Below are 14,117 nucleotides of genomic sequence, written 5' to 3' on the forward strand. Positions count from 1 at the left end.
ACCCAACATCAGTATAGTCAGAAAAAATATTTTGGTTTTATATCATATGTACAAAATACAAATACGATCATGTACTAAAATGTACACACAGTATTCATCTTTATCCATCATTCTTGTCACGTTCAGTAAAAACAAAATCCACGCTACAATTTTCCAATCTGGAGAATAAGAGAAGGGGGTGACGTGCTCACTCGGTTTGTGTATGCGTTCACCAGGCGCAAACGCTCAGTGAGGCCCCACAGGTTCGCTTTCTATTGCTCGCTAACAATAGAGATGTGTTTGAGGGGATTTGATCCACCCACATCACTGTTAAACAGTGAGTTTCATGTGATGACCAGTTCGACACTTGAGACTATTTAGTATAAAAATATACACAAAAAAATAGCAATGAAATCTGGTTTATAGTACCTTGGTTTGTGCGTTTCTACACCATTACAGCATAGCGAGAGATTTTATTCCTTTGTTTTTTTTCTTTTGGTTGTTTTTTGCACTTTTTTTTTTCTTTTGTAAAGAAAATTGAGTCAATTCTAGCTTAGTCAATGGTCTTAAAGATTACAGCTTTAAAGTTGGAGGAGAGGGAAATTAGATTAACGATGAACAATGCAAATGCTGCATTTCCTCAGAAGCGTTAATATTCAAAATAAAGCCATTTGCATGAATTATGGCACCAGTAAATAACAAAAAAAAATTATATACAGAGAGCCTTCCTTCCATTAATTGGTTACTTTCTTCAATTCATCAAATACTAAAAGTTCCTATAATGATAAACTCTCCTCATCTCTATATACATAAGACAATTTAAGACGCAATATCTCAATGTTCTTCAAAGCTTGTGCCTGATTGTGAAAACACAGTTGTTTCTATATTATAGCGATATTAATATAGAAAAAAACTGATCTAAATACCAATACGAACACAAAATATAACAGAAACATTCTTCTGGGCTTCAAAGGGAATCGGGATCAGATAGTATTCTGAATCCACGGTCTCATAGCAGACGGCAAAATTATCAGAAGTCAAAAGCAGAACACGAGTCCTTTTCGCTGTACAGTGGAACAAGCAGCACTGTACATCTGCTATTGGTGAACCAGGCATGTCTCTGTGTCCTTCAAAGCCAAATGTGCCTGTAAAACATGTCTTTGTACCCACTGTATTGCTTTGGATAGCAGTGGCTGGTCCTTGCTTGGCTAGTAGAGTAAGTCTTGAGTAAGCTGAGCACTAAATGAACTTGGAGGAGTCTCTTTTACTGATGAGCACTTCCAACAGCCTTAGCTTGGCTTTAATATGCTTGTATTCATTGTATTCCCCTGCCAAGGGCGAGCGATCTTCCTTTTGCACGTTTCTATGGGAAAAGCACAAGTACAACATTCGATAATAAGATTTATTTTATTTTTCTGTAGAGACACAGATTCCATCATATGAATGTTTACAATTTTAAGAGCAAACATGTTACCTTTGTATTTGTATTGTGAAAGTTTTCTTTACCTGCCATTCTGTTTGAAGAACTCATCCTCAAATTCACGGAGGTTTTGGCGGATTCTTTTCTTTTCCTCGCGGGCTTCCTGGAGTTGCTCCACAAGTTCCTGCCTGTGTGTTTGGTTAAGAGGGAGTGGAAAGTTTTAACATTCATTCGACCCACTGAAGCGACAATTCAATAATTTGCCATTTCAATAGTTGGTAAATATTACCAAACAATTAGCTTTTTTAAATTGTACAGAGTACTTTTAGCCATTTGTATATATTTGGCCTTGGAGCTCCACAAGATAAATTATGAATACGAAGAAATGTAAAAGGTCTGTAAAGGCGCTTACACACTAGAGTTTACGTCAGAAAACACGCAAATTCATTGACGTCAATGGGGATGATGCATAGCAAGGATGTAGAGGAAAATCATTAGGCTCGGGCTACATCGCACAACCAGTAGTTGACAACATTTTAACTACGATGCATTGACCAATGACAACTTTTCTAGTTGTGATTTGGGAAATCTGCCTTATTTTATTTATTATACCTTTAGTTTACCAGGGCTGCATTTTCCAAAAGCATCATAAGTGCAAGTAAGCTGTAAAAACCATTGGCACTAATGGTCTCTACGATATACTTGGGTTTACGCAGTCCAGGGCTGTGTTTCCCAAAAGCATCATAAGCCTAAGTATATTGTAGAACCATTGTCACCAATGGTCTCTACGATCAACTTAGCTCACAATGCTTTTGAGAAAAGCAGCCCTGGTTAGTCCCTTTCTTGTGAGAGAAAGAGAGAGACCTGGCCATTTGAGGTCTGGTACGACTCTTTCCACATCTTCAAAAACTCTGTCCAAGCATTATCTTGTGTGTCAGCGCCCTAAGATATACGTTTCTACTCTAAACCTAATACTCACATGGTAGCAGCATGCAAATTGGACAATCTCATATCCATAGTGTTCTTGGAGGGTGATAGTTCATCAACAGGTGAGATGAAACCGTCTGTGTCCTCATCCAGCTGCTCGAGAAGTCCCAGCATGCTCAGCTCCGGCTTAACTGTGACCGTGAACTGTGTCCTGGTGTCGTCGTCATCCGAGCCATCCTCCTCCTCCTGGGAAAAGAGCAGATGGCGCTGGTGAGTTATCTCCGAGGGTTTACACTACCATGACTGAGCAGCATCAAGCCTAACATTGATTTGGAAGGCGAATCTCAATGGGAATCATTTAGGAATCATTGTGCATCAAGCCTCTGTTGTGACAAGTGTTAGTACAAATGAAAAGCATCAGTGCTTTAACAGTGCAATCAATTATTTTCATTTTAGTTGGAGTATTTAGTGCACTGCCTTACATTTGAGTCACCAATTCAAGTTTTCACATCCCTGGTGCCAAAACCCAACAGGGATGTGATCAAACGGCTTTGGAATCAGCAGGAGTCGAATCTCACAGCACTCCCAAGTATGTGCCCATGCAAGTTACTGATTCATGATTAGGTTAATGAGGAAACTAGTGGGGGGAAGGAGGTGGGTCAGCCGAATCACTGGTTGATTGAGCAGTCACAGCTCTTCACCTTTGTGTCGCTGAAGAACAGGGCTGGTACACCCTCGATAATGGGCTGCAGCAGGGGGCCTCTGCGCTTGCTGGAAGGCGAGCCCTGTGGTGGGTGTTAATAGTGACATTACAACCCGGTAAACTACCTTCACAAAAGCCCACTTCAGGGCAGGTCTCACTACTCCACTAATGGACTAGAAGATTCACATTAAATAAAGCTTGACATCTGAAGGTGGCACTTCAAGTAATTGTTTTAGGGCATATGAAGCATATTCACCCAATTGGGAACCCACGGTTTAACTGATGCTAAGAGAAAATGTAACTAAGCTAAAGCTAAAAGACAATTCAAATGTTAAACAGGTATAATCAGGCTTTAGAGTATTATATAATGGTAACATCCATTTTGTGTTACATAAGCCAGATGTTTTCAGAACATACCAATATAATATTTGCATGCCCTTAGGATGTTTTGTTGTTGTATTTCACATGCATATCATTCTGTATTAAGTGGGGGAAAGCACTTCCTGTGGTGTGGGAATATGCCCAGGGTTGCTGCTTAATGTTTTAAGAGTATGTATGTAAGAGAATTGGGAATTATAAGGAATACTGTTGCAAATATCAAGCTCCAGGATATGAACTCAGTGAGCTACTCTTGAGCTCTTGCTAAAGACGGGCTTACAGGCGCTAAAAAGCCCCGGCACTGCCATTGCATCAATACAAAATCTAAATGCTTATATTGTGCTACTGCTAATTTTCTCCTCTAATACCATGGAGATTTATCCATACGGTTTAGTTCATGAATCAAGAAGTAATAGCAGCTAGCTAGCCTTTAATACAACCATAGTAGCTTATGCATATCTGCTAGCGTGGCTCAGATAAGTATTAGCTTTATTCCCAAACCTAACCTTGCTGCCAACTGCCTACATGGTCAGTAACCGAACTCTAATGACCCTCACAAGTGGCTGATTTGGAACAGTCTACATAGGCAGCAACTTTGCACAGCTCAAATATGGCGCCCAATGTGGGGCACTCGACTCGTAATGGTTTCAATACAGTACAGTATACAGAAAAATTTGGTAAAATCACCAATTTATTTTTATTACTATGTTTTACTACTGAATTAAATTTCTCTTGCTTAGTTAGCCATCTTGCTTCATGGCATCTGAGGCCCTGTTTACACCTGGTATTAAGATGCATTTTGGTCGATCGGATCACAAGTAGACGATGGAGACACATTCTCGTTTTCAGCTGGTGTTTTCCTTCTCTTTTGTCCACCTTCGACCACTTCTATCCTGATTTATTCATGGTGAGGGTCTATGGGTGGGTAAATGTAAGTGTCTTTTCAGATCTTTCGATCTAATGGACAAAATAAGCTTGCGCTGTTTACATAAAAACGCTCCCGGAGACGACGGAAAAACACACGGAGAGCAGGAGCTTTCGTTTCTGCACTGACAGTCGCAAGACCAGCCGAACGCTGTGAGTGTGCGTTAGAAATCAGGAATGGAGAGAGAGCATCTTGCTTGGTACGTTTTTCGTCTTCGAACTACGAAACTTGGGTCTCCAGCCGTCAGTCTAAATCCCGTCTGGCAAGCGTGCTTCTCATAAGGTTTTCACATTAGGTCAGTAGATGGAGAGTAGGCGGTCTTTTGTGGCTGTATGAACACATTCGACCACATGAGCATCTACACTACGAAAGTAATCCAGTCGAAAGTGTTTTCAACTACCTCTGGAAGTGGTTGAAAGTGGACAAGCTTAAAACGTTTTAGACCCCGTTTACACCTGTATTTAGCATCTTCCACTTGTGATCCGATCGACCAAAACGCATCTTAATACCAGGTGTAAACAAGGCCTGTGAAGGAGAAAGTAAATTTGGCCTTAGTGAGGTATCTTAGGAGGCAGAATAATGAAGTTGCAACAGCCAGGATTGTAGCTAAACTCTAAAGGATAGTGGCCCTCCAGGAGCAGGATTGGACACTCTTGCTGTACATGAACTCCCAAGATGAGAGATTTCTCCAGTGAATGGAGAAACAGAGTTGGGACAGAAGCATGCAATGGTGAGGGAAAAGTGAAAAATGGTGGAATAACAGAACTTACAATGACTGGAATGGCGGAAGCTCTACAGAGGATTTGTTTGACGAGTCGGTACCGGTCGTATAGAGGCTTCATGACCTGCCTCTCATTCTTGGTGATCTAGAATGAGTGACAAAAACACAGGCATTAAAATCAACCTCAGCCTATGTAGATAAGTTCTTCAAATGTTCTGAAGGTTCAGAACTGCACACTCACTGGTCTCCCATGGATGTTCTCATAATATAGAAGAGCTTTCTGAAGGGCCACTTTTTCTGCTCCAATCTGTTCACGGGTCATGTCCTAATGAAGAAAAGAGAATGACATTTTAAAGATACATGCATTTGTTTATAATAAAAAAGGGCAAAAAGCGGAAAAAGAAACCCTTAAAAACCGCACCTTAATGTCTTCAGGTCGGCCAGCTTCATTGCGTTTCTCCTCCAGTTTGTTCATGACTGCATCCAGTGTGCTTTCCACAGGGGGTTTGGGGGCTTTGGTCTCAGGAGCTTTCTTCTCCAGCTGAGACCCAAAGCTCCTGGGAAGCGTGTTGCTACGCTGGCGGGGGATGGGCGTCAAATCCTCTTCTGACTTTAGCAACTTGTGATCTGTGATGTAGAGCCAGAACATGGAGCCACTTGTTTATAAGAACTTTGCAAGCCATGAGCAGAGCAGAGCAGATTAGATCAGATGTTGTTTTCCTGGTAGGCCCAACCCACAAAGGTTAGTGAGAAAATACACCCGAAACAATTTGCTTGAACAAAACATCATGAAGGTTGGATTATCATGGCTTACATTAGAGCTGCACGATTCTGGATAAATTGAGAATCACGTTTTTTTTCAAACATCACAATTCTCCCACGATTTTGAACAGACAACTAAACAAAATAACATGTAATTAACTAGAGGTTCTAACAAAATGTTAATTGCTGCAGTTTATTTAAAATGTTTAATCTGAGTGAATCACTTTTTTTTTTAAATTGGTTTGAATGAATAATTCAATGACTCACTCATAAATACTTCACTTGTTTCATTACTGGATGAATCAGTGCTTTTTGAACGAATCTCTTGACTGAATGATTCAATGCCAAATACAGTTTTTAACAGTCACTTGTCGTCTCCCGGTGGCGTAATGATGTAATCGATATAAGTGTTATTTGTGCACCATGTTGCGTTTAAAAAAGTGATCTGATCTATTTTGATCGCTGCCGTAGACATTGTTTATATCCGAACTATAAACTTTTATCCCGGTACTTCTGTGATAGAATATTTGTAACACAGAAATAATTATACTGTGTGGTTGAAAATACTCTCTCTGGGTCAGCAGCAGCGTCAATGCAGATTTGCATGTTTCGCTGTGATTTTATCAAAGGTTTAATAGGCAAATCGTTGGAATTAGGAATAAAATTGCTTGGGTGTTTGAATCGAGATTGCGATCTTTTAACGATTAGTCATGCAGCTCTAGCTTACATGATACAAACCACTTTCATTCATACCTTTTAAGTCTTTGCGCATCTTGGCCAGTTCATTCATCCAGCGCAGAACCTCTGGGTTGGCAGCTTTGTCGCCGTGTGAAGGCTGTAGAGAAAACACTAGACTCAGCATTTGTAGCAAATAGAGCTAAATACAATTTGCACCGGTTATTATCATCATGAAAATGGTACATTAACAATGTTTTCCAGAATAGACTGCTTCATTGATTAGAATGTTTTTTAGTTGTCGCAACTTTTAAAAGGGACTCATCCAATCAGATCTCTTTCACTCACCCTGTATTTGCGCTCATCCTCGAACTTCTCCTCAAACCTCCGGATCTTCTTCTTGAGTACGTGGATCCGCTTTGAAAGCTGAGCAGAGGTCAACTCTTCCCGGTCATCGTCGCAGGAGCCTAACGACGAACTTCTTCGCCTACTAAATGGAGAAACAGCATTAATTTCCCCCTCCGAAAAACATAGGATTTCCTCTTTCAGACCATACAAGGGTTTGTTGTTTTACCTGACAAAGGAGTGGGCGTTAGGCGGTGATGGAGGAACTTCTGTGTCGTCCAGATACTGCCGACCGTCTCCATAAGCGTAGAACCGTGGCGAGACCATTGGGTCGCTGTCCTCCTCCAGGAGCTGGCGAATCGGCTTGCCACCGGCATGGGGAGACAGACGAGCTTCCTCGCGATCCATACTCTCCCTTTGCCACGACGAGTAGGCTGGCACTGGTTCTGTCAACACACAAGCGTTAAAATTTAGGGAAATGACAAAGCAGCGTGCCTAGATTTCACAAGTCACTTAGTAAATAGCAAGCCAAACAGGGAACAAGTGGTAGATTTTGTCTTTGTTGATATACAGTCAGGGCCAAACAACCGTTTGAGTACATATAAAATTTTAACTAGGCTGATATTCTATTGACCCTGTTGCTATTTCGGGAATCCTGAGGACAATATTGTTATAGTCAAACCCAGTAGAATGTGAGCTATTCAGCTCAGCAGACAGTTGTTTTTATCATTGAGAAAGATAAGTACACTATCACCTTTGTTAAATACACAATACACGTGTGCTTTTTCATTGCAGACTATTAAATGTAACCGTGACAAAGTGTTCTCAAGAGTATCATGCACTACAGATTATTAATCAAACACTGTGAGCACATGCTGTGATATCGGAATGTTTTGTTTATTTACTATTCAGATGCCGGGATCATAAAGTAAGGTCAGAAGAGCAATTTAACGATGCAGCAAGAAGAATGTGGCGATAAACGCTGACTGCAATGTGACCTGTGGAACTCGCATGCATAATGGATCAAACTTGATCTTATCTGCAGTTGTAAAGTTGATATCAACATATTTACAGTGTTGAAGTGAAGGTAAAACCCCTTGCACAAGGCAACGTTCATTAGGAAAAACAAAACAATGTGTTTTGTGTCCATGTTTGGGACTGTAACTTTATTTAATAGATTTACCAACTAAACTTAAGAACATTAAAATGTTTTTCGGCACACAGCTATGCAGTTGCTAATCATTCGCAATGTTTAACATTCACATATTAGCAGTAATAGAGGTGCCTATAGCAGGGATGCTATTGCATCATTTCAATACATGCATACACAAACAGAACAAACAGCTCAACATGCTTTTCAAAATGCTGTGCAACCAATCTGGTACAGCTTAAATTCCTACAGGTTCTTTGCACTTTTTTGTGTCATGCGCTTACAAGTCATGCTTGAGGAGCTAATGGGTCAGGTGGATCTCTCCCTCATGGCAGCGCATTTGGAGCCATTTTGTTGAGCCGGCATAATACATCAAAGCATGTGCTACAAGATGGCCTTTCACTGAAAGGCTCACAAAGTCTCAGTAGGCTATTGCGAACATAAATAAAGCCACATATTATTGTGCCTGTCCTCAAAGGCTGCAGTATGTTAGATGCTAGGTAGCTACATGCCAGTTTGGGCTGTTTAATGGGATTTCCATGCAGCTTTTAAAGGTCACTGGTGAGAGATGGGGCTCAGGGATATCAAGTTGTTAACAAAAGCAGATCTCAGCCCTTACCCTCATTGTGACTTGATTTTAAAAGGCTTTTGAAATCAAGGAAAGAAGCACTAAAGAAATGAGAATCTGAAAGACAAAAGGGAAGAAAGGTAACCACTGACGCAACTGTTATAACGACCCAAGGAAATGATGAGGCAGAAAAGCAGGCTTTTTTTTCCAGATTGTGAACATCACAGCTGACAAACATTTGGGCAAACCGCTGCCTCTCGGCACTGCAGTGGGTCACCGCAATGTGCTTTTGGCACCGGCTGCAGTGGGACAAAGGTCTGGCAGCTCAATGTTACATACAGTCCTGAACACTCATTTGACCACTCCCATGAGCTGGAGCAACAGCTTGTTTTTAGTGCCACTGTATATTTACAGTCACGTGAACTCGATTCCAGCATATGCTTCCAAAGATGTTAACAAAACACTTATAGCTTGTACAATCATTTACCCTTTTCATCTGCGGTTTTGTTCCGCTTAGCATAATTGCTACAATTTGTAGAATATTACCATGTATGCACAACAAAATGCACAAAGCATTACATTTGAACAAAGTATTTTACCACACATAAAACTGATTATTTTTCATCATGTTATCAGTGCTCAAGTTGTTCCACTCATCATAACAAACTAGGTAAAAAGCACTATGAACTACTCAAAATAGTAGTTTATTTTCAAAAAATGTTGTTCTAAAAGAATCATGTTATCCGTGGCATAACTAATTAAATTGCTACGTTTGTCATGCATAAATAGGTAATAATGCACAACCGGACATTGACTACCCAACAAAAACTAGTGAATTTATTTATTTGAATTTGACAATAAATCGTGTCCCAAAACTATTATCATGTTATGTGTGATTAATTTGTTCTGCGCAGCACAACAAACATGATTGCAAGGATTTGTATTTTGATTTTATAGCTCTTTTCAATAATAAAAAATCTGAAATCATGCTTTTTCATGTTTTTCTTCTAAATTTAGTTGCTCCATTTAGCATAAACAGCTAGGATTTGCAGAATAAAACTAGGAAATATGCACCCCAAAAATAGTGAGAATATTTGTTTATTTACAATAAAATTGTCCCAAAACGAATCTTTTTCATTATGTTTTCTGCAATTTTATTGGTCAAATGAATTGCAAGGATCTGTGTATAAGATGTCAAATGCCAAATTAAATTGATTTGAAATTGAAATGATTTAATTGAATTCCAAATTCTACTTATTTACTAGTAATAACGCTTTTCACAGTACATATTTTAAAACTACTAAAAAACTGAAAACCTTCGAAAACATTTCTGTCCAAACAAAAGACAGCATATGGAGGAAATATCTCATGTTGCACTCCCAGGAATGTCTCTACCTTGCAAAACCACAGGGCGATTTTTTTTTTGGGACCATTTTAGTCTAACAGTCAACCGAGACGTGTCATTATGTAAGCAGCCGTTTGAAGCTCTCACTAGAGGGTGCCACAGAACAAGTACATTATACAGTATAGAGATCCTGCCAAGGCTGTGACCACAATATTAAGCACTTTATTAAAGTAAAGGGTAACTGTGAATCAACATGGCAAACCTGTCAGCAGGGCAGCTCCATATATGTGCACTTCACCGCCTAGGGCGCATCTGTGCCAGGCCTCGAATGGAGACATCTAGAAATCCTACACTACAATATTTCCAAGGTCAATGCGAAAAGGGGTGTGTTTGCGCATGTTTGTACAAGTCTACAACTGGCACGTGCAGCACGAACGGGAGAACAAACAGGAAGGGAGACTGTTGTGAATAGCCATGACAAGTTTAAAAGGCTGAGACGTGACGTGCACATAGCAACAGCTCTCAGACTCCAGGATTTAAACCTCCTCCTGTTTCACTTCTCAGTTGCTATGACTATACGGTCCTCCACTTGTAGAGCCGAACGTCTGCTTGTTGCTAGGCTCGCCCTCCTACACCACAAACAAATTTAAACACCGAAGATGACAAATGCGGTTCATCCTCGTAAACTTGACTGAAACGCAGCAGCTGTGAAAATGCACAGAACCACCGACTTATTTTAGTGTGATGCGTCTTATAGGTGAAGTTCATTTTGATTTCATAGACTGCTTGTATAAAACATGGCCTAATACAAAGTAAAATATTATTAAAGAGCTATGATCATATTTATAAATCAATCTATGCATTAAAATTAACTAAAATATACTAATACATACATTAAATATAAATATTATATATATGTTTAATATATAGTATTTATATAGTCTATAATCTATATTTATAAATTAATCTAAACATTAAATTATACGTAAAAAATTAAAACAAAAGAATATTGAATTTTATCTCAAATAATATGATGAGTAAACAAGAAAGTGCTATAATCCATTTTCATTAATACACGTTAAAATTAAATAATAAATTAAATAAAAACCTAATATATATTTTATCTTAACAAATATGACATATTAACAAAGAAGCACAAATATGCAATCAACAGCCTTTCAACTGTTTACAAACAGAGAATTATGGTCAAAGGGGAAGTGTGGGGAGAGAAAAAAAAGAAAAAAAAAGATGCAACTGCAAGAACCGCAACCGAATCCAGTGCAAACTCAATAAATCCCAGAGGCATCCGAGTCAAAATTCTCAAGGGACATCGCAGGGCTTTGAAGTAGCTGTAGCTACAATCTCAGTATTTGCTAAAACAATGCACAAAAAAAAGCATAGCTAGCACGCAGTTGCAATGCAAAACAAGCCTCTCTAGACTAAACGCAACAGTATGCATGAGGAGGAAAACAGATTGCAGACTACTTGTAATCTTCTTCCTCTATTAAGTGACTTAATAATACCCACTGCATGAGGACACAATGTGGGGAAGGCAGACTTGCAGCTGCCGCCCATGTGCAGAGAGATAAAGCAACAAAGTGAGAGACACAAATAAAAAAAATAAAAACACTGACCTGCCCAGTTGTTGTCGTCTGTCAGAGTAGAAAGGTCCAGTCGAGGGACATCATCGCACGGCTCTGTGCCACTAAGAGCCTCCAGGATCTTCATGGCAGGCGTCTAGCAGAGAAAAGAGCGAGGGATAAACACCAACTACAGCAGAGTGGGGGTAGTGCGCTTCTTAAGTTGAGCAATACCCTGCCTGCGTCTGCCCTCGTCTACTTACAGGCTGGGAGGAGGCAGGGGGCGGCACTGCAGGACAAACCCCTGCCTGCTGATTGGCCGTCTGCCCTGCTCAAACCCCACCCAGGTTGCTTGCAGGGTAGGTGTGGCCAATTTTATGTTCTTTTCTATCCCTCTACCCCTCCCTTTCTCTCTGAGCAGCTGTGTGTCCCATAGTGAGAGAGCACGCAAAGCACGCAGGCAGAAATGCCTTCCCAATCTTTTCATTTTGTCATTGCCGGGACTCTTCCCCCCTCCCCGTTTCGGCGATGATCAAATCACGCAGGAGGGGTCGTGAAGGGTGCAGACAAAACATGCAACTCGGTCACTCGCACAAACACACACTTCCGCCACTGGGGCGTGGGATGGGGGCTATTTTTGGAGCAAAGAGGGACTTTTTAAAAGCGGGACTTTTTTTTAAATGGGAAATTTCACATTTAATTCAGTGTCTTAATTGCCATTTTGTTACATTTACTAACAACTTCTGAGTGAAAATTGGTTCTACACCAAAAAACAATTCAGTGTACATGCCCTGCATTACCGACAGCATGACAAACAGTCCCGTTTTCTGTTATTACGGCACACAGGGCTTACTCATGCTAATGCAACTGGATTTGAAACGCACTTGTGCCATTGCAGACGTGCTATTTTTGTCAGTGTGATTTTCATTACGTGCCCATAATGGTCCATAATTGCAACACTCCTGATTATGTCTCAATCCAAACTTGGAATGAGGACTTTGTGCCGTTTAAAGTTGTGTACACGACTCTGTAAAACGCCACAGCCAATACGCCAAGAGACGTGATGTTTATTACCACCAGAGGAGATAAGGAACAGAAAGGGAAACAGACTGTCCAGACATCCTGAATGTGAAAACTCTGGCACTTCAATGCAAGGAGACAAAAAGTAAACATTTAACCTGAAATGTGCCTCATCGCACAAATACAACACTCATCAAAACTGATAATAAAATAAACAACAGTTCACGTGCAGGCCAACTGCTCATTCATAAGAAGAATGTGTTAACAGTATGCACGTAAACCTAATCTACGTGCTTTTGCTTAAACCGTGACGAAAACGACTTAAAGACCTGAGCGGTGGAAGTCAGTTGACTTAGATCAACAGGCTTTCGACAGATTTGGATGATTTCACATGATGTTTGTCCCAGAAAAATCTCTCCAATCAAGGGCAATCAACAGTAAACAATTCATCTGATAATGCTGTCATCACCTGTTCACGTAATGATTAAAGAGGTGACATCTATAATGAGATTATATGGCTGATGAGATTGGAGTTGTTATGGATATAAATATTTCAAATCTACACATCTCATCATATCCAGAGATGCCAAAACACTAGTAATCTGGTCTAGAAACTCAAACTGTGGCCTAAAAGCAATGAAGCAAAGGTGGTGTTGTTGAAAAGTTAGGTGGGAAATGAAGTGTTTAAAATAAGAGGTGAATAAAATGAAATAAATAATACAAATAATAAAAAAAAAAATGCCATGAATTATGAACATATTATTTGAAAATGCTCTGCATAAATTTTTTTTAAAAAGTAGTACGAAGATCTTTTGTTCATAATGCATGCATTTTAAACCTAGTGTAATCCTTAACTGAACTTACTGAAGATGAAAAAGTTAAAGGTGTACTCAGTAATGTTTTGTTTATGTTGGTTCTCAGATACTCATGCCACTACATAAATGTTATATTCACAGTCAGTCCAGATTAATTCATTCCACAAGAGTCCAATAACGATTACAGAGAGTTACCGAGATTAAGTGAGTAGTTTCCGGCTGGTCATGTGATCTGTATTACAGACCCCATAGGGCAAAGCTCTTGATGTGTCAACTTTTTTTTCAAAAAATACTATTAATATCTTTATGTACTGATTAAAACTTTTAATAAGGACAAAATTACAGAGTGCACATTAAAAGCATTAAATGTGAAACTAAGATAAAATGATGAATTTACCATAAATTATTCATTACTGAATTGACATGCTCAATGTAGAAACCAAACAGTCAAAGTTAGCTGTAATCACTGGTTTACTGATAAAGCTGCAGTAAAGCTCTGCATATGAGTAAAGGATTGTGTCTTTCAACACGTTCAAAGAAAAAGGTCTCTAATCAGCTGCCAGAATCAACGAGATGGGAAACTCTTATACCACAATGCTACGTGTCACAGCTGGGTACAACATGTTCTAACTGTTAGAGCGCACGAAGGAGTAAGATCTCACGCATCACATGCAGTGACACTGATTCAACATGAATGTGACATCACAATGACAGCGAATAATGTTTGGGCTTAAAACCAATATTCCTTGTTAAAAAAATAATCAAAGTAATCTTTAATTTTAAAAGGGAACATTACAAACATCT

General features: G+C 39.6%; 1 protein-coding gene across 6 annotated transcripts in view; it reads right to left on the bottom strand.

Annotated features, from left to right (window-relative positions):
* Positions 1–14: 14 nt before the first annotated feature.
* fam13a (family with sequence similarity 13 member A) overlaps positions 15–14,117 on the bottom strand; it is a 52,705-nt gene continuing 38,602 nt past the window's right edge. For 4 of the 6 annotated variants that reach the window (XM_082164202.1, XM_082164205.1, XM_082164203.1 and 1 more), the window contains 11 exons: positions 11,533–11,635; positions 7,065–7,281; positions 6,839–6,980; positions 6,569–6,650; positions 5,475–5,680; positions 5,295–5,378; positions 5,103–5,198; positions 3,028–3,111; positions 2,379–2,572; positions 1,486–1,587; positions 15–1,342 (listed from right to left, as the gene is read on the bottom strand). In XM_082164202.1, the coding sequence (XP_082020328.1) occupies positions 1,219–1,342; positions 1,486–1,587; positions 2,379–2,572; positions 3,028–3,111; positions 5,103–5,198; positions 5,295–5,378; positions 5,475–5,680; positions 6,569–6,650; positions 6,839–6,980; positions 7,065–7,281; positions 11,533–11,635 (1,434 nt within the window). In that variant the 3' untranslated portion in view covers positions 15–1,218. The remainder of the gene's footprint in view (positions 1,343–1,485; positions 1,588–2,378; positions 2,573–3,027; positions 3,112–5,102; positions 5,199–5,294; positions 5,379–5,474; positions 5,681–6,568; positions 6,651–6,838; positions 6,981–7,064; positions 7,282–11,532; positions 11,636–14,117) is intronic. The other 2 variants (XM_082164201.1, XM_082164204.1) reach the window with 2 other exon arrangements.

The sequence above is a fragment of the Leuciscus leuciscus genome (genome assembly GCF_965113295.1).
Source record: "Leuciscus leuciscus genome assembly, chromosome: 3".
Classification (NCBI taxonomy): Eukaryota; Metazoa; Chordata; class Actinopteri; order Cypriniformes; family Leuciscidae; genus Leuciscus; species Leuciscus leuciscus.